This window comes from Myotis brandtii, unplaced genomic scaffold, assembly GCF_000412655.1.
Source record: "Myotis brandtii unplaced genomic scaffold, ASM41265v1 scaffold315, whole genome shotgun sequence".
NCBI classification, from domain to species: Eukaryota; Metazoa; Chordata; class Mammalia; order Chiroptera; family Vespertilionidae; genus Myotis; species Myotis brandtii.
In genome coordinates, this window is record NW_005362075.1 from 2,023,200 (window position 1) to 2,043,089 (window position 19,890).

At 39.8% G+C, this 19,890-nt stretch overlaps 2 protein-coding genes across 2 annotated transcripts; one reads left to right on the forward strand and one right to left on the reverse strand.

Moving 5' to 3' along the window:
• Nucleotides 1-84: 84 nt before the first annotated feature.
• Nucleotides 85-1,275, forward strand: RPL36AL (ribosomal protein L36a-like). The gene is made up of 2 exons (XM_014542931.1): nt 85-194; nt 845-1,275. Exon 2 carries the CDS (start codon nt 876-878, stop codon nt 1,194-1,196), a length of 321 nt encoding a protein of 106 aa, XP_014398417.1. The 5' UTR covers nt 85-194; nt 845-875; the 3' UTR covers nt 1,197-1,275.
• Nucleotides 1,276-4,885: 3,610 nt separating this feature from the next.
• Nucleotides 4,886-18,445, reverse strand: LRR1 (leucine rich repeat protein 1). Its single transcript, XM_014542904.1, has 5 exons — nt 18,359-18,445; nt 16,068-16,127; nt 15,142-15,240; nt 11,672-12,393; nt 4,886-5,320 (listed from the first exon to the last, which is right to left on the reverse strand). The coding sequence occupies exons 1-5, from the start codon at nt 18,443-18,445 to the stop codon at nt 5,080-5,082; spliced, it is 1,209 nt and encodes a 402-aa protein (XP_014398390.1). The 3' UTR covers nt 4,886-5,079.
• Between the last annotated feature and the right edge of the window lie 1,445 nt (nt 18,446-19,890).

Genomic DNA, 19,890 nt, shown 5'->3' on the forward strand with positions numbered 1-19,890 from the left:
CCCCTGGGGCCGTTGGTTGGCGCTTCCAAGACGCCGGCGGAGGTACCCGGCCGTCGCTGCTCGTTGCCTATTGGTCCATGGCCCTGTCGCTCAACGCTCGGTTCCTGCTTCCGCTTCTTTCCTCCATTTCCTGTTAGGCGCGAGCCGAGCGAGCCGAGCGAGCGAAGCGGGGAGCGTGGACTACGAGTTTCCCGGTAAGCTAAGGTCGGGCTGTAGGTCCCCACGGGGCCTCTAGTGCTCGGAGTCCGGGGATGGGTCGGCCCTGGTAGGAAACGGTGGGAAAGCCCCGCTGCCTTGGCTCGAGAGAGTTCAAGAGCGGCTTCTGTCTCAGGAAAGGGGATCACGCATGGCGCTGCTGGGCCGGGAGGCACTTGCTAAGGACACGTCAGCCTTCAGGGCGGCGGGTGGGTGACGGTGCACGGTCCTACGGAAGGGAAATGCGAAACCAGACTCCTGCGGTTCTCGGGGAAGGGACGGGGGTGGGCTCCGCGCGCACGGAACCCAGGAGCTGCTAGAACGTGGAAGGGCTTTCGAGGAGTCCTCGAAAAGCAACTCTAGCCTTAGCCCTCTCGGTGGTAGAAAATTAACCAATCATCACTACGCTCTTCTTTTTAGCGGCCACCGTCAATTAAGTCCCCTTTATACGCTTTTGCTATTTTTTAGTGAGTCTCATTCTAGAAGTGCGCTAATGATTTAAGCATTCCGAAGAGGTGCGCACAAAAACTTGTATGTACACTTACGGAAAATGAGTAGTTGGTGGATTTATACATTACTGACTTGTTATTTTCCTATACTTATAAAGTACTTATCAAAATGTTTGAATCTATTTTAAATATCTCAACAGTTTCCATCGTACAGACACCTCTACTGCCAAGATGGTGAATGTGCCTAAAAACCGAAAAACTTTCTGTAAGAAGTGTGGAAAGCATCAGAATCACAAAGTGACCCAGTATAAGAAGGGGAAGGATTCCCTGTACGCCCAGGGAAAGAGGCGCTACGATAGGAAGCAGAGTGGTTACGGTGGGCAGACAAAGCCGATTTTCCGAAAGAAAGCGAAAACTACAAAGAAGATTGTGCTGAGGCTTGAATGTTCGGATCCTAACTGCAGATCAAAGAGGATGCTGGCCATTAAGAGATGCAAGCATTTTGAACTGGGAGGAGATAAGAAGAGAAAGGGCCAAGTGATACAGTTCTAGCTTTTATTTTTGAGAAGAAAATGTTAAAGCTGTAGAAAAATTACCTGTATGAAAATAAATGCAGTGATATTCTTACTCATATCTTTTGTGTTTTTTGAAATACAGAATTTCATGTTTAATGTGGTTATAAATTAAGGAAATAAGAGTAAATTTGTAAGTGAATCCTCTTCAAATTATTCAACTTAATTCCATAAGAATTGAAAATTTTTATTTATATTTAAAGGTAAGAGTCCCACCTCAAACTTAATAGCAGGGAAAATATTGGTACTTTATCTGATCAATTTCAAATATATGTTGGGTGAATTTACAATCATGATTGATGAGCTGCTGGGAAAACTAAGATTTTGAAAAATGAAGAGGACAAGCTAAGCCTGTTACGTATAGCAGACTGAGTGGGGCAGAGGATCTAAGGGGATAAAAACGTACTTTTTGCAAACGTACTGTAGTAGGAACCACTGGCCACATATAACTACTTAAATTTAAAAGGCAGTTCCTCAGTTATACTAGCTATATTTAGAATTAACATATGGTTAGGGGCTACACTATTACACAACATGGATACAGAATACTTCCCATCAGTTTTTGGACAGCATTCTTTAGGTCTTGAATGTAAGGTAGGAGTTGAAAACTGACTTCTACCTAAAATTCTGAAGCTAGTAAAAAAAAAAAACCCTAAGTCTGCCAAGCTAGTGTGGGTCAGTGGTTGAGCACTGACCTATGAACCAGGTCAGGATTCCATTCCCAGTTAGGGCACATGCCCATTGCGGCTTCCATCCCCAGTAGGGGCCATGCAGGAGGCAGCCAATTAATTTACATCAGTTTCCAACACTCACTCCCTCTTTTCCTCTCTGAAATCAAACTTATCAAAACAACCCATAAGTCTATGATACCATGAACTTTTTGGTTTTATAACATACTATAATTGAAGTTACATGAATGTGGTCTCTCATAACTAATAGCTACACTAAGAATGGCCCACAATTTTAAAACCATTATTTCTGGAATTTTTCCATTCAATATTGTCAGATCTTCACTGACCATGAGTAACTAAAACTGCAGATAAGGGTACTCTGAGATGTACTCAAATGTTTTAACTTCTTGACTGTTGGGAAGGTTGAGAAGGTAAGCAGATAAGATTGAAAATAGAATGGAATGTGGAAACTCCAGAAGTGAACCTAGTCATTGTCTATGAAAGGCAAGGAAGAAACAAGTTGAGTATCAAATGAAAGGAAAAACTGGGAAAGGATATAGGTTATGAGAAGAGGGCAAGAAATTCTGCTTTTTATATTGGCAGCTAGGGTATTTATATGGGATGGTTTGTAGATGAGTAAGACAGGCAAAGGACTAGGGTGTAGGAGTATGATGGTTAATACTTATTCCCAACATTGACTATTATGTCTGCATTTGTTAATGAAAAAATAATTGTTTTTCTACAAGAACATAAAATTCAGATATGCACAAATTTTAAATATGCCATAAAACATCACCTTAAGGAACCATGTTGTTTTTTTAATCCTCACCAGATATATTTAGGCATGTTTGCATTATATATAATTTTTTAAAATAAAAAAACTAGAAATTATATATGAAGATTTTTTTCAGGAAGAATTTAAGTACTAGCAATACAAATTTAAGGTCATCCAAAGAATTACTCCTCTGGACCAAGATCGTCTCAAAGAATCAGCTCTGAGTAGAAATTTTAGAATTCATATACATAAAGTTTTAATAAAAATTCAAAACAGTATTCGCTCAAGAATATTTGCATTTTCAGGGTGAAAAAATGCCCCAAATAAATACTTTAGGAAGACAATGGAGGTTATGTAAGTCATAAAAAATAGTCATATAGCCCGGCTGGCATGGCTCAGTGGTTGAGAGTCGACCTATGAACCAGGAGGTCACGGTTCGATTCCCGGTCAGGGCACATGCCTGGGTTGCAGGCTCCATCCCCAGTGTGGAGCGTGCAGGTGGCTGCCAATCCATGATCCTCTCTCATCATTGATGTGTCTGTTTCCCTTTCTCTCTGAAATAAATATAATTTTTAAAAAAAGAAATAGTTATATAGACTCCACCTATAACTCCAAGCCCAAAGCAGCAATAATATACTGCTGGAAAAGTTTTTCTCCAGTAACTTTTACTCTTTATCCTCCTTTGTTCTGAGAAACTAATTATGGGACTACTAGGGGCCCAGTGCACGAATTCGTGCACCTTGAAAGGAACTGTGGGCCACAAGGCTGCAGTAGGCACAGGGGCGGGTATTGGCCCATCCTCCGCACCCCTCTCCTCCTGCCGCGGCCCCGTCACTGATGCCGCTCCCACACACTAACAGCACCAGTCCCGCTCGCACCCGCTGAAGGTGTGGAGTAATTGGGGCCGGCACCGTCAGTGGGTGCAAGCAGCAGCTGCTGCCCCGATTGCCCCTCAGGAGCAGGAGGAGGTAGAGAAGCCCTGAGGGGCAGATACGAGTGCTGGACGGGACTACGGCACACAGGAGCAAAGAATTTTCAGTAACCACCAGAGGCCCGCCCCAATGACAGCAACCACGCCCCGCCTTGGTCTGGTGCCCCTGCTCACCTGCTCCACCATCCCACCGTGGCCGACACCCGCCATGTTCCGCGCATGCCCCCTGGTGGTCAACACACATCATAGTGACCGGTTGGTTGTTCCACCATTTGGTCTATTTGCATATTAGCCTTTTATTATATAGGATTATAATGATCTAGGGGAGAGGTTGATTTAAGAAAGGCAGGGGAATGAACAGAAGGAACAGTTCTAGGGATTCCAGACTGTTTCAAGTTGGTTACTTTTCTATTCTCTCTGTCTTAACTTCAAACCCTCCTCATCCTTTAGTTGGTGTATGGCCACCACTCTTTACATTTAAAAAACTTAAACATATTAAGTGACTAAAATAATAAACAGAAAAAGAACCCTCAAATAACACAAGATAATGTCAGTAAAAAGTAGCACTTTTCTGCTCCTCTCACCCAACCAAAAACCTTGCTCGAATTCTAAAAATAATACTTAGAAATACAACAAAGATTATGTGATTAACATTATAAAACTTATAAAAAGCTGAAGTCTTTCCCAAAGCAACTCCTACCTTATACTTGGTGAATGTGAAATTCTATATATAGAATAGGTGGTATAACTTAAAAACTTACATACCAAACAAGTTTTCACTATAATTTAGACCAGTGGTTCTCAACCTTCTGGCCCTTTAAATACAGTTCCGTTGTGACCCAACCATAAAATTATTTTCGTTGCTACTTCATAACTGTAATGTTGCTACTGTTATGAATCGTAATGTAAATATCTGATAGGCAGGGTGGTCTTAGGCGACCCCTGTGAAAGGGTCGTTCGACTGCCAAAGGGGTCGCGACCCACAGGTTGAGAACCGCTAATTTAGACCGTATTAATTCTCCAAGGAATATTTTCTGCATACAAAAACTCAATTTCTCTCATTTTATGAAAGAAGAAAGCTGGTAAGAAAATTCTATGACCAGAGTGATTGGGGTTACTATCTACTTAACATTAAAAGATAACCCCACAACCTCTTCTGGACACATTACTATCTACTTAACATTAAAAGCAGCAATAATATACTGCTACTATTACTAACATTAAAAGATAACCCCACAACCTCTTCTGGACACACTAGGCTAAAATCAACACAAGTGCAATAAACACAAAAGTTAACCCCACAATAAAATCAGATTTTAATGAAATCAAGGTTTTCCAGTCAAATTATTGAAAATGTTAGCTAACCCACATTCTTCCCCTCAAACATGTATGTATGCAAAAAAAGCTTCCCTTTCTCCAATGTGACATTGTTAAACCATAAATGAATCCCAAACTGATCTGTAATTTCTTTTCGTGGTATCATCTATTACTTTAGCATTTCACAGGAATTTGCGTAACATGACAGAGAACAGAAATAAGAAATAATGGGTGCTTCAGTGCCACCCATATTATCTACTAAGACCACAGTGTGAGCAACAGAGTGTAGATTCATGGTAGTCATTCCCTCAATAAAACTGTTTAGACAGAATCTTCCACAAACACAGGTTTTTGCAGTATCCAAATCTTGGCAAAGATGAAAAGGAATAATATGAGAGCCATATGGAATCCTATTGGGAAAAAAAGTTTTAAAAATATTTTAAAATGTTACTAGATTCAGAACTTCACATATTAGGATATGAATTATTGAACACAGAATTATAACCATAAAAAATAAAACTATTAATTAAATGACACAGTATATTGTTTTATCTTACAAACTGGGTAATGAAGAAAATATTCCAAAAAACAGCATATGATATATTATTAGAGTAACATGATAAGTTAACCATTTGTACACCATAAGCATCTATAGACGCAAGCAGCGGACCTTTTTTGTTTAAATTCAAAATATCGAGGCAGTTAACTGGTTAAATATATAGCTCTGTCATCCAATTCTCATGATGGTAACTGGAGAATTAAGGATTTCTATTTGTGAAGAAACATTTAAATAAATCGACATACTCTCCTAAGCATCAATTATTCAAAAGGAAATTTTAAACTGTGTGAAACAAATTTAAAACATTGTTTGGGGCATTAGTTTTACTTTACTGGCTGAGCAAGTAAGGCTGTCCTCACCTTGCTTAAATTATTCACCCTCCTGCTTTGCATTGGTGCCCAATGCAATGAAAATCAAGTCTAAGTCGTTGCCCTCATCTACACAAAACTAAAAGACAGTCTCTTGGTATTGCCTGCCTACTGCCCAACTTCTTCCCCCTAAATACAACAATGCCCCAGGTACTTAGTTGCCTGTATACTGCTGTTTCTATATGCTGGCACACATTAGGTGTTCAGATATTTTTCAACAAATAAATAAAACCCAGTCTTATTTCAACCAAAGTTTAAAATCCTTTTAGAAAAGTCTGAAAAGAAAAATATCAAATCAAAAATAGTCATTTACTTTTCTTAAGGAATTTGAAATTGGCCTTATTTGCAATTTTTCATTTTTTCACATGTACTTATTTGTTGCTTGTGTAAGTAACAATTTTTTAAAAACTGTGCCAGCAATTTATAATAGCTAAGATCTAGAAACAGCCCAAGTGCCCATCAGTAAATGAGAGGATAAAAAGTTCCGTGGTATATTTATACCATGGAATACCATGCAGCAGTAAAAAAGAAGGATCTCTTACCCTTTGAGACAGCATGGAGGGACCTGGACAGTATCATACTAAGTGAAATAAGTCAGTCAGAGAAAGACGTGTATCACATGATCTCACTCATATATGAAATCTAAGTAACAAAATAAACTGATGAATGGAGTGGATCCAGAGACATAGAAGCATAGAACAGAATGAGGAATCCCAGAGGGAAGGCAGGGGATGGTTGGTGGGTGGGTGGGAAGTTATCAACCAAAGAACTTGTATGCATATATGCATAACCCATGGACACAGACAATAGAATGGTGAAGACCTGAGTTAGAGGGCGGAGGCTGGCTGGAGGAGGTCAATAGGGGGAAAAGGGGACATATGTAATACTTTCAACAATAAAGAATTATATAAAAAAATCTGTGCAGGAAGTGTCTACCACATATTTACATCAATCTCATCTAGGCTACTGGTTATATTCTAAGGAAACAGATAATAGTTAGATAATAGTTAAAAACTGTATCATCAATCTAACAATTTAAATTTCCATATATTTTTCTAATAGATTTTAACTTTATATTTATAACCAGTAGGTAGAACAATTTACCAGATAGATAATAAGTATTATTCTCATGGCTTTAGGTTTATATTCTTTTTATTTTTATTTTTTTATATTTTATTGATTTTTCACAGAGAGGAAGAGAGAGGGATAGAGAGTCAGAAACATCGATGAGAGAGAAACATCGATCAGCTGCCTTCTGCACACCTCCCACTGGGGATGTGCCCGCAACCAAGGCACATGCCCTTGGCCGGAATCGAACCCGAGACCCCTCAGTCCGAAGGCCAATGCTCTATCCACTGAGCCAAACCGGTCAGGGCAGGTTTATATTCTTTTTAAAATGGGGCTGAAGCCCAGCCAGCATAGCTCAGTGTTTGAACATGGATCTATGAACCAGGAGGGCACAGTTCGATTCCTGATCAGGGCTCATGCCAAGGTTATGGGCTCGATCCCCAGTGTGCAATCCCCATTGATGTTTCTATCTCTCTCTCCCTCTCCCTTCCTCTCAGAAATCAATAAAAATATATTTAAAAAAACAACACAACAACAACAGGGCTGAAAACATGCAAAATTATACATTAGTAAAGGTTAGGGTCACTTTACAAGAACCAGTATTAATAGAGTCAAGTTTAAAAAACAATATAAATACTACATGTCAAATCATCACTAACAAATTATTTTTCTGACCTAGTTATACATCACATCTTGATCATATAATTTTTTCCCTCTAACTCTGCACTTTTCCATGTTGGATATCAGTCTGTATTTTTTAAATCATTTAGTCAACTGATTTTTTTTTTAAATATATTTTATTGATTTTTTACAGAGAGGAAGGGAGAGGAATAGAGAGTTAGAAACATCGATGAGAGAGAAACATCGATCAGCTGCCTCTTGCACACCCCCTACTGGGGATGTGCCCGCAACCAAGGTACATGCCCTTGACTGGAATCGAACCTGGGACCCTTGAGTCCGTAGGCTGACGCTCTACCCACTGAGCCAAACCAGTTAGGACGAAATCATTTAGTCAATTGATTATGGTCTTTTTAAAAAACATCAATGCCCGGACTCAGGGCAACCCGGACATGTGGCCTTACTGGGAATCAAACTAGCAACCTTGCCTAGCCCAGTGGTCGGCAAACCGCGGCTCTCGAGCGACATGCGGCTCTTTGGCCCCTTGAGTGTGGCTCTTGCACAAAATAACACGTGCGGGCGCGCAGGTACAGTGCGATTGAAACTTCGTGGCCCATGCGCAGAAGTCGGTTTTTGGCCTGGGCGAGTCTATTTAGAAGAAGTGGGGGGTGGACATATAGAGAGGATGAATGAAAGGAGATAGATGAAACAAGTATACAAGATGGGTGGATGGAAGAGTTGGAAGGGGTCGACCTCAGTGAACCTAACTCAATCAGATTGAGGACGTTTTTAGCAAAGGCCAGCTTAGGAGTACCCTAATTAAGCTAATAACAATGTACCTACCTACATAGTTTAAATTTAAAAAATTTGGCTCTCAAAAGAAATTTCAATCATTATACTGTTGATATTTGGCTCTGTTGACTAATGAGTTTGCCGACCACTGCCCTATCCGGTTTGGCTCAGTGCATAAAGTGTGGGCCTGTGGACTGAAGAGTCAATAATTTGTAATATTTCTCATTTGGACATTATTTTCAAATTTGAATAAGTTATATATGTGTGTGTGTGTGTGTGTATGTATATAATGCATGCATGCTATTATATACACACACACACACACACACACACATATTCATATAAATATTTCAGAGAAAGCCTAGAATGAGCTCGGAAGCAACTCATTACCGAAAAACGCCATTTAGAGTTTCCCTCAAATCAGTGATCTTAACCCTGAATCATCAGTATCACCATTGGAGACTTAAAAAAAATATGTAACATAGCCCAAGCTGGTATGGTTCAGTGGACAGAGCATCAGCCTGCGGACCAACGGGTCCCAGGTTCGATTCTGGTCAAGGGCACGTACCTTGGTTACAGGGTCCTCCCCAGCCCTCGACCTGGTGAGGGCTCCTGCAGGAGGCAACCAATCCATGTATTTCTCTCACATCGATGTTTCCCTCTGTCTTTCCCTCTCTCTTCCACACTCCCTAAAAATCAACGGAAAAATATCCTCAGGCGAGGATTAACAAACAACAACAAAAAAGTAACATACAACAGGGGCCCATCTCTGGCAACTCTGAATTGGTCTGAGGTAGAATCTAAGCATCAATAGTTCTCATCTGTACTATTTAAAACCTCCTCCACAGCTAAATATAACATTGATTTTTAATTGCTAGATAAGCAATTAAATGTTAACTATTTATTGAGACTTATTACGAGCCAGGCACTGTTCTAGGCACTTACATGTACTGTCATTTAGCAGGTAATGTTTAATTCCTAATTAAGAGTCAATGCCAGTGGTTCTCAAAGTGTGGTCCCTGACCAACAGCATCGGCATCTCCTTAAAACTAGTTAGAGATGCAATTTTTTAGCCCCAATCCAAATTTCGTAAGAATCCAGCAATCTGCCTTGGCTGGTGTGGCTCAATTGGTTGGGCGTTGTCCTGTGCACAGAAAAGTTGCCAGTTTGTTGTTTTTTCATATATTTTTATTGATTTCAGAGAGGGAAAGGGAGAGATAGAAACATCAATGATGAGAGAGAACCATTGATAGGCTGCCTCATGCAACCCCCTACTGGGGGAATCGAGCCCACAACCCAGGATGTGCTCCTGACCGGAATTGAACCCGTGACTCTTCAGTCCACAGGCCCACACTATCCACTGAGCCAAACCAGCTAGGGCAAGGTTGCTAGTTTGATTCCCAGTAAGGGCACATGTCTGGGTTACCCTCAGTCCCTAGTAGGGGACATACAAGAGGCAGCTGATAGATGTTTTGCTCACACTGATGTTTCTTTCTCTCCCTCTCCCTTCTTCTCTCTAAAAACCAATTTTAAAATATTTTTCAAAAAATAATCCAGCAGCCTGCTTTAATAACCATGTATTTCAATAAGTTTAATTCTGATGCACTCTCAAAATTTAAGAATCTTAGAAATAGTGAGTTCTTAGTTACTTTTAGAGCTTTTAGTATTCAAAATGTGATTCATGGATTAGGAGCCTGAGTCTCACTAGGAAGCTTGTTTGAAAGGCAGAATCTCTACCCTAGACCTCTGAAACAATCTGCTAACAAGACTCCCAGGTGATTTGAATGCACATTAAAGTTTGAGAAGCACTGATGTTAAGTAGTGGTTTTTAATCATAGCTAGTTGTACACAGAATCACCTGGGTTTAAAAACAAAGCAAAAAATACTGGATTCTACCTATAGACATTCTGATTAGTAAGTCTAGGGTGGGAACTAATCATCAGAATTTTTAAGCTCTTCAGATGATTCCAAATGTTAAGTAAAGTTTGAGAACCACTGCTCTAAAATAAGAATTCTTAAGCTATGGACTGAGAGGAAGGAGGATTGGATTTCAATGGGGTCCATGAACATTTTAAAGTTGTATGCAAAATTTTGTGTATACTCATGTGGATTTTTCTAGGACCATAATTTTGGTCAGTTGTTTTTATTTTCTTTTTAAAATTTTTTTAAATTTACTTTCAGAGAGAGGGGAAGGGATAGGGAGGGGGGAGGGGGGAGAGAGGAAGAGAGAAACATCAATGTGAGAGCAAAACATGGATGGGCTCCGGGAATCTAGCCCACAACCCAGGCATGTGCCCAACCCAGAATTGAATTGGCAACTCTTCAGTGCATGGGACGGGATGATGCCCAACCGAGCCACACCAGCCAGGGCAGTTTTTTTTTTAGTTTTAAAGAGTCTCTCCCCAACTAAAAAAATTAAGAATCTCTTCTTTGAAATATGGTCTTGCTACTATTTTATAGGCACTCAATAATGAAAGAAGCATCAACAAAACTGAATGAATACCTGAAGTTCCTTGTCTCACAAAACTAACTTCAGTTAGTGTACAAAGGGAAAAGAATCAACAGCTATTGAGTCCTATTATATGCCAAATGCTTTGGCATTACATTAGCTCATTTATCTTCACAACTCTGTTCCCGTTTCAGATGGGAACACTGAATCAAAGAGATTAAATAACTTGCTAAAGTCTGACTCCAAAGACCACACTTTACCACTATACCAGTTTAGAGTTATCAAACTTTAGAGTGCATCAGAACTACCAGGAGGATTTATTAACAGTTTCCAATTCAGTAGGTCTGGAGTGAAGTTCAAGGACTTGCATCTCTAACAAATTCCTATGTGATATTGATGCTGCTGGTCAGATCACAGTTTGAAAAACAATGCCATTTTTTCAAGCATTTATTAAGTGCCTAATATATGGCAACAGCGGAGGTATCTCATTTTAGACACTAGAGAAAGAGTGGAAAATAAGACAAAGTCCACGCCCTCATGGAGCTTACAGTCTAGTGGAGAAAACTGACAGAAAACAAATGTTAAAAAAAGTAATGCCAGGTAATACATCCTATGACCCCCCAAAAAAGGCAACGTAAGGAGTGGAGGATAAACCTTTAGATAGGGCCATAAAAGACCTTTCTGGGGTGCCACTTGGCAGAGAACTGGATGAAGTGAGAAAGTAAGCTATGAGACTTTCTGGAGGAAAAGCATTCCAAGCAGAGGTAAGGAGTAGCAAGAAGGCCACCATAGCAAGGGGTCAGATTGTGCACAGAGCTATGGTTAAATACTTACTAGTAGTCTAAGGATGATGACAACACTAGGATGCCATCAAAAGTACCACATTTTATGACTACCAAAGTCTTACCTATTATGTAATATGGTTCGTGCAGAAGATTCCAATAATGTTAATGGTGTTTGCAGCATTATAACTGGAAGAACTTTTGGCTGTTCAAAAGTATTTCCAAAAAGATCCAAGTACCCAAGGGACAAATTTTTAAATTCACTAGGCAAAAATGGGAGCTTATTTCGAGCTGCTGACAAAAATTGCAGGTTTGTCAATTGTCCTATCTTCATAGGAAATCGAATCAATTCATTATCATCAAGTTTTAAAACTGTAAGTTCTCGGAGCTGGCAAAACTGCACAGGGAGTGCCTTAATTTTGTTCTTGCTCAGATCCAAACTCCGAAGTGATTTCTGGAGTGTAGATTGACACAATGCCACACTAAATGACTCCAAGTGATTGTTACTCAGGTTGAGTTCTTGAAGGTGGATGAGGTCTCCAACCGTAGCTGGTAGCTTTTTTATATGATTGTGACTCAAGTCTAATTTCTTAAGGTTTTTTAAGCAAAGCATACGCATATCAACTCGGACAAGCCCACAATAAGAAGTCTGAAGATGTTCCAGATAATATGGAAAGTTCTTGCTTAGAGGATAGTCCTTTTTGGATGTGATGACCATTTTAGTTTTAAATTTTTCAAATTCTGAAGTCTTCACCGGTGTGAGGGGTGAAAATGGTGTCTCAACATCACAGCCTCTATGAGCCAGTCTCACAGCTGAAAGGAAACTCTTTAAATTGCTGGAATTTGCCTGAATAAATAAAAATAAGTTGTACAAGTATAAATTCCATTTTAGATAATGCATGCATGCTAATTCATCCTATAACAAATTCTGTAGAGTTATATATGCAAATGATGCAATTATTACTGAAAATGGCTATAAAAATAATTTTTTAGTATTCTATTTTGACTAAATTTCAATATAGATACAAAACCTTTAAGGTGTTTTTTTTAAAAAAATGTTGAGAGACACACTCTAAATAAAACTGTTCAAAGGGGGAACCATAGAGTATAAAATAAAATAGAAAAGCATAAAAAAATTCCACCTGAGATTTGGGTTTAAGATGAACTCACCCAGACCTCCAGTGCCCCTGCGATAGGCTAAGACAGCCCTGTGCACTGTAAAATGTACAGGGGTTCCATTCATAAAGATTAAGAGTTGTGAAAAGCCATGGCCTTGTCTATCAAAAGCAGGGCTAAATGGCACTGTCAAGAGTGTAAGGAAATATCAAAATCAAGTGAGATTGCTTCCAACTGAACAGAGAAATCACCAATCAAGTGGTATATGAACTATCATCAAGCCCTAGCTGGTTTGTCTCAGTGGATAGCGTCAGCCTGCAGACTGAAGGGTCCCAGGTTCGACTCCGGTCAAGGGCACATGCCTGGGTTGAGGGCTCCATCCCCAGTGTGGGGTGTGCAGGAGGCAGCTGATCAATGATTCTCTCTCATCATTGATGTTTCTGTCTGTCTCTCTCTCTCTCTTTCTCTCTCTCTCTCTCTCTCTCCCTTCCTCTCTGAAATCAATAAAAATATATATTTAAAATAAATAAATAAAAATAACAAACACTTGGCAGGATACTTTACGAGTTTTCTAAAGTTTACGTGTGAAGAAATAGGGAACTTTAAGTGTGCGAAACGAAGTATGCAATCCTATTTGGTTAGAATGAGGGAGCTTGGTAGAGGAGTAAAAGATTAGAAATACAGTATGGGGCTAGATTCTAGATGAGCTTAATGTCAAGGTAAGGACAGAATGATCAGGCTGTGGGCAATCACTGAAGCATTTGAGCACGAGAATTACATAGAGCTTAGTATTATTTTGGCAGTAGTATACAGTGAAGTAGAGTGAGAAAAATCTGGAGACCTTGGTCAAGTAGGTCTAATAGACGGTACCAACTTACAGACTTGGAAGTTACATACAATCCGGGTTGAGCTATGGGAATGGAAGGCAGGTATGGCAGAAAACTGGAATAAAGCCTTTATTTGGGGGACAGAAAAAAGGTTGTCAGAGATTAGAGACAAAGGAGTGGCTAAAGGTAAATCAGGACAGTGTCCTGTCACAGATGCCAAGAAAGGAGTTTTATTAAGAAGGAAATGGTCATTAGTGTTAAATTCTGGAGCTAAAAAAAGTGAGGAAAAAAATGGCAATGTGTTTGGCAAATAAAAGGAGATCACTGATCTTTGAGGCAGTGTTCTGAATACACCAGTGAAAATAAAGGTAAAAACAGATCCTAAGAAAAGTGGAGGCAACAGATTTAATCTTGTCTTTCCAGAAATTTGTTTATCCAATTTTTAAGTAGGTAAGACTTCACTTGTTTCTTAGGTAGAAGAAAAGAGTTAGTGCCCTAGCCAGTTTGGCTCAGCGGATAGAGTGTCGGCCTGTGGACTGAAAGGTCCCAGGTTGGTTTCTGATCAAGGGCATGTACCTCGATTGCAGGCTTGATGCCAGCCCCTGGTCGGGGCTCAAGTGGGAGGCAGCCAATGCATGTGTCTCTCTCACATCGATATTTCTCTTGTTCTGTCTCTCCCCCTCACTTCTATTCTCTCTAAGAATCAATGGAAAAATATCCTTGGGTGAGGATTAACAAAAAAACAAACAAAAAAGAATTAGTAGGATAGGCTGAACATCAAGTGAAAATGAAAAATCACAAGAACAAAAGGAGGTAGGACAAAATGATTCCATTCAACACAAATACCTTAAAAAGTTATTAAACTTTTAATGTTTGCAAAGCATTTTGCTTGGGGTTAAGGATAATGCAAGGATGAATAAGACATTGCTCCTACCCTCTAGGAAAGGGGAAAACAAAAAAAGGGGAGATAGGACCAAGAAACAGTCTTTTTTTTGTTCTAATGGTCTATATAGTTTTAAAAATAATTATAATAATAAAATACCCCCAACAAGGTTCTAATTGCATTTTATCCTTTTTTCCCCCCACTAAACTTAGACTTATAACCTATAATTCAGCTGGCAAAATGTAGACCTGTGCCACCTTCCTTAAGAGCTCCAGTGTAAGAACACTGGAAGGCTGCATTTTGGATACAGAAGCAAACTTAGTTTTCCTCCCCATCCTGGGCAGCCTTACCAAGGCTGCCTCTGCCCTTTTAGAGGAATATACTGGTAAGCACTCCTTGGAAGCTGCCATCACTTCTTCAAATACATCTGCAAGAGTCCGGCCCTGTTCAGCTATGTGAGATATCAGGATGCTCAAATAGCCTCTTTTATTTTTGGTCAATCCTCACCATATTTTTTCCATTGATTTTTTTTTTTTTTGGCGGCGGGTGCAAGAGAAACATTGTGAGAGGGACACATCGATTGGTTGCCTCCCACACGAACCTCCACAGAGACTGGTTATTAAGCCTGCAACCAAGATATGTGCCCTTGACCCTTCAGTCCTCCATTGTTGTTCTAATCACTGAGCCAAACCAGCTAGGGCTCAAATAGCCTCTAATTTAAAGAAAATATAGCCAATCAACCTAAACATTAATGTTTTTAATATCGTACCTTACTTAGGCAGATATCCACAGCAGGTTCCTTTAACCGAACAGTGGCTTTCCCCTCATCCACAAATTTGGTGAAGAATTGCTCAATGTTCTCCTTTAGCTGCTTAAAACCAATGGGAAAAAAGAACAAAATCAAGTATTGTTACTCAATACTAGTAGTTATTACAAATAGGATGTGCCAGTCATTTTGTCAGGTTTGTCTGTTAGTCCTTATGTATGGGTATTTTACAGTTTTAAGCTTTAAAGTTTTTTGTTTGGTTGGGTTTGTTTTTAGTAGTTGGGTAGCTACATTTCTTATCTACCTTCTGATAGATACTATTGTTCTATCAGTCCAGTTAACTCTGTCCTCTTCTGAGAACAGAATCCCCTGTGTTTTGAGAGAATATTCCTCTTCTCCCATTCCAACTATGTAGCTGTAATGAGTTGCCAAGAGTAATTACTTGCCTTTTAAATTTCAGTTCATTAGTCTGGGGTGGGCAAGCCTCCCACAAGATTACAAACTCCATGAAAACAGGAATCTTGTCTCCTTTGTTCATTCTTGTATCCTCAGAGCTAGACAATGACTAACACATAACAGATGCTCAAAATATTTTAATGACTGATGTTGCTTCTGCTTTAGACTTCAACAACAATTTATCCAGAAGCCATTATATACCAGGTTAACTATGATAGGGGGCTTGGGACAATAGAGGTGAATAAGACCAGCATGGTAATCACACTTACACAGTTGCCAATCTGACATTTATTAAAATAATTATAAGCAAAATTAAGACAAATATATAAGCAATTATTAAGACAAGGAAGTACAGGCTGCTATAAAACCTTATATAGCAAAGAAATCTTACCTGGTCTTAGGATATGAAGGTGACCTTGAAGGTGAGAACTAAAGGATTAGGACATGTCTAGAAGAGATACAAGATAGCTTACCAATAAGAGGGAACAATGTGCAAAGCCTTGAAAGCAAGAGAGCTTGGCAGCTGTGAGGAGCTAAAAGTTCAGTATGGCTGAAGGATCCCGTGAAAAAAGGTAAGTGAGCCTGAAGAGGTAAACAGATTAAATGGTGAAAGATGTTTTATACCATGTTAAGAATGCTGTGGGCGTTTTTGTTTTGTTAATCCTTACTCGAAGATATTTTTCCCATGGATTTTTAAAGAGGGAGAGAGGGAGGGAGGGAGGGAAAGAGAAACATTGATGTTACACATTGATTGGTTGTGCGTGCTCAACTGGGACTGGGGATCAAACCTGCAACCCAAGTAAGTGCTTTTGACTGGGAATCAAACCCATGACCCTTTGGTACATGGGCCTATGCTCTAACCCAGGGGTGAGAAAGATCTGGCCTGCTGGGCCATATAAAAGTCTCGAAATCATTTGGTCTGACCCTGCCAAGGCATTAAAGGGTGAGTTAATTAAATGTTTACCAAATATAGCATGCTAATTTATAAGTTGATAATTTTGTATGACCCATGAATGATGTTATAAAATGGCTCTTGACAGAAAAAAGGTGCCCATCCTGATCTAACTACTGAGAAACACTGGCCAGGACAAGAATTTTATATTTTGGCCCTAGCTGGGTAGCTCAGTTGGTTAGAGCATCATCCAGATACACCAAAGTTTCGGGTTCAATCCCCAGTCAGGGCACATACAAGAATCAACCAATGAATGCAAGTAAGTGGAACAACATATCGTTCTCTCTCTCTCTCCCTCCCTCTCTCTTTAAAATAGATAAATAAAAATTAAAAAAAAAAAAAGAATTTTGGGTTTATCCTAAGAACAATGATATCCATTGAATGACTTTAAGCTGAGAACATCATTAGATCTGTATCTTTACAGGTTCCCTTTAACCACAGGGTAAGAATGAACTTTGGGGGATTGGGGGGTGGGGGATGAAGAGTAGGAGGGAAGGACAACAATAGAGGTAGAGCAATCCTTTAAGAGAGTAGCTAGGCAAGGTATAATGATGGTTTAGACTACAACTGGGATAGATGAAAATGTGAAAGATAACTAGGAGGTAGAATTGAAAGGATTCAATAATATATTGGATGCAGAGAGGCAAAGGCTTTAAGATTTCTGCATGGGGCAGAATACTACTTAATGAGTTGTAGAGCACTGTCAGAAAAGCAAGTTTAGTGGTGACAATGACAATTACTGTCTAGGTCAGCGGTTCTCAACCCTTTGGGGGTCGAACGACCCTTTCACAGGGGTCGCCTAAGACCATCGGAAAACACATATATAATTACATGTTCTTTTTGTGATTAATCACTATGCTTTAATTATGTTCAATTTGTAACAATGAAAATACATCCTGCATATCAGATATTTACATTACGATTCATAACAGTAGCAAAATTACAGTTATGAAGTAGCAACGAAAATAATTTTATGGTTGGGGGTCACCACAACATGAGGAAGTGTATTAAAGGGTCACGGCATTAGGAAGGTTGAGAACCACTGGTCTAGGTATTTTGAGGTTGAGATGCTGCAACACATCCAAGTGAAGATTTCAAGTAGACAACAGATTCAAGTCAGAAGTTAAGGGATTTATACATTTATCTGGATAAGATGAAAAGTATGTTTCTCACTGCTCTTCTAAGATCTATTCCTTCTGATGACCACCATTTGCTGCCCTCCACCAATATGTCATGCAGATTTAGAAAGTCAGATGTGAGTCATAACTATTTCTGTGGAGGAAAAAAGCTAAATGTTGTTCAGCATTTTTTTTAAGTGAAAAAAGAATATGAAAAAAGTGTGCCACAGTGGGCAAATATCCCATCACACACACACACACCCCTTTAAGATACGATTGTCCGCCCTTATCTAAGGGGGAGATACATTCCAAGACGCCAAGTCAATGTATGGAACAACAGAGACTGGCAAACTCATATAATGTTTTTTCCTATGCATACATACCTACGATAAAGTTTAAATTCTAAATTAAAAACAATAAGAGATTAACAACAATAACTAATAATAGAACAATAATCATTTTTTAAAAAGAAAGTTAAAGGAGAAGACTGGCTAAAGGTACAAATTTGGACATCACAGTCGGATGGTAGCTGAAGTCATGGGACAAAAAAGTGAGTGTAAGAAAGAAGCCCATGGTATTTTCCATACTTAGCACAAATACCTACCCTTCAAGGCCCAGGACCAATACCAGCACCCCCTTAATTCATCCAAAAAACATTTACTGAGCACCTATGATTTTCCAAGCCCTGTGGTACCTCTCTTCTGCAAAACTTTCCCAAGCCCCAGTAATCAGAATTCATCTCGTTGCTTCCACTTTTATTACAGCACTTATCGTAGCCCATCTTGTAAGCAGTGGTTTTTTTTCCTCCTTTCTAATCTCAGAAGGACAGTGAGTAAATCAAAGTCAAGTACTCCCAGTACTTTATCTCCCAGTTTCTAGCACTGCACCCTGTGCAAAATAAGTCTTCAATTCGCAGTTTATAATAAAATTTTGATTAGGATTTCCTCCTGCAATTGACTGTTGGTGCAATAGGAGGTTACTTTTTAAAAATATGTTTTTATTGCTTTTAGGAAGAGGAAGGGAGTGGGAGAAACATCTAAGTACCCCAACTGGGGACCATAACCACAACCTGGGCATGTGCCCTGGTCAGGAATCAAACCGGTGACCTTTTGGTGCACAGGATGATGCTCAACCAACTGAGCCACACTGGCAAGGGCACAACAGGAGTTTTAAGAGAGACATCATCAGACTTTAAACAGGCAGTACCTGAGTGAGGCATGAAAGAGAGGCCTGGGGAGATCCAATTCTAGTTATGAGTTTGTTTTTGTCACCTAACAATTTTGTAAGCTTTACAATGTTGGGAGATTTCCAAAGTCCTGTCGATTTGAAAAATGATGAGTTGATTCTAGCAACAGGAGGCAATTATTCACTTTCAACTATTTACATGAAGCACTAGGTGTCTCTGAACGAGACTGTAATATTCCGCAATTAAATATCCGCTGTGGAGTACAACACTATAAGGGAGTCCGATGTAAGGGTGGGCAATGAATTGCACCCTCGACTTTACTTATAGACACAGGGTAGTCCGGTCACTTTGACAAAATAATAGTGCCTGGTAATGAAGGAGAAAGATTTTATAAAGCCTGTGTTTTAAAAATTCTATTTCAAGATCAACCACCTTGTATGCATATATGCCTAACCCATGGACACAGACGACAGGGTGCTGAAAGCCTGCGATGGGGCTGGGGGCGGGCTAGAAGGGTCCATCGGGGGAAAGGAGGACATATGTAATACTTTTGACAATAAAGATTTAAGACTTTCTAAAAATTATATTTCAACCTCCAACTGCTTCTAGAGAGTTTACTACCGCTACACAGGTAAGAAAAAGCCCTGGACCTATGAAATAAGGTCTTAGAAAATTACACATTTAAGGAGAGGGAGAGAGGGAGAGGGGGAGAGAGGGAGAGAGAGAGAGATGCAGTAACCAACGTAAAAAAAAAAAGAAGATGCAACCCAACGCGTTACTGCTTCACTACTGTACTGATCTGGTCTAGAGACCTTCGATACGATTCATCATCCCTTAAAGCCCCTTTTTTTAAGCTAGCGAAAGTTCTGCGGAAGAAACAGAATTGATTGAACGGAAATACAGTTATTTTACTCTCCCCCCGAAATGAATGACTCCTGTGAACTCGAAGTCGCAGAAATGAGCAAGAGAACAGCCACGGGCGCCCTCCCAGAGCCCTCCTCCTGGGGCTGGGCGGGGCCCCGGGAACGCGTGGGGCGCCC

What these genes read in the sequence shown, in the direction of transcription:
- RPL36AL (XM_014542931.1), top strand. Translation starts at nt 876, where the DNA reads ATGGTGAATGTGCCTAAAAACCGAAAAACTTTCTGTAAGAAGTGTGGA.
- LRR1 (XM_014542904.1), bottom strand. Translation starts at nt 18,445, where the DNA reads ATGGGCTACGATAAGTGCTGTAATAAAAGTGGAAGCAACGAGATGAAT. An exon ending in TGGATATCTGCCTAAGTAAG is followed by an intron (nt 12,394 to 15,141) that starts GTACGATATTAA and finishes TTATTTATTCAG; the next exon opens with GCAAATTCCAGCAATTTAAA. An exon ending in CGAACCATATTACATAATAG is followed by an intron (nt 5,321 to 11,671) that starts GTAAGACTTTGG and finishes TTTTCCCAATAG; the next exon opens with GATTCCATATGGCTCTCATA.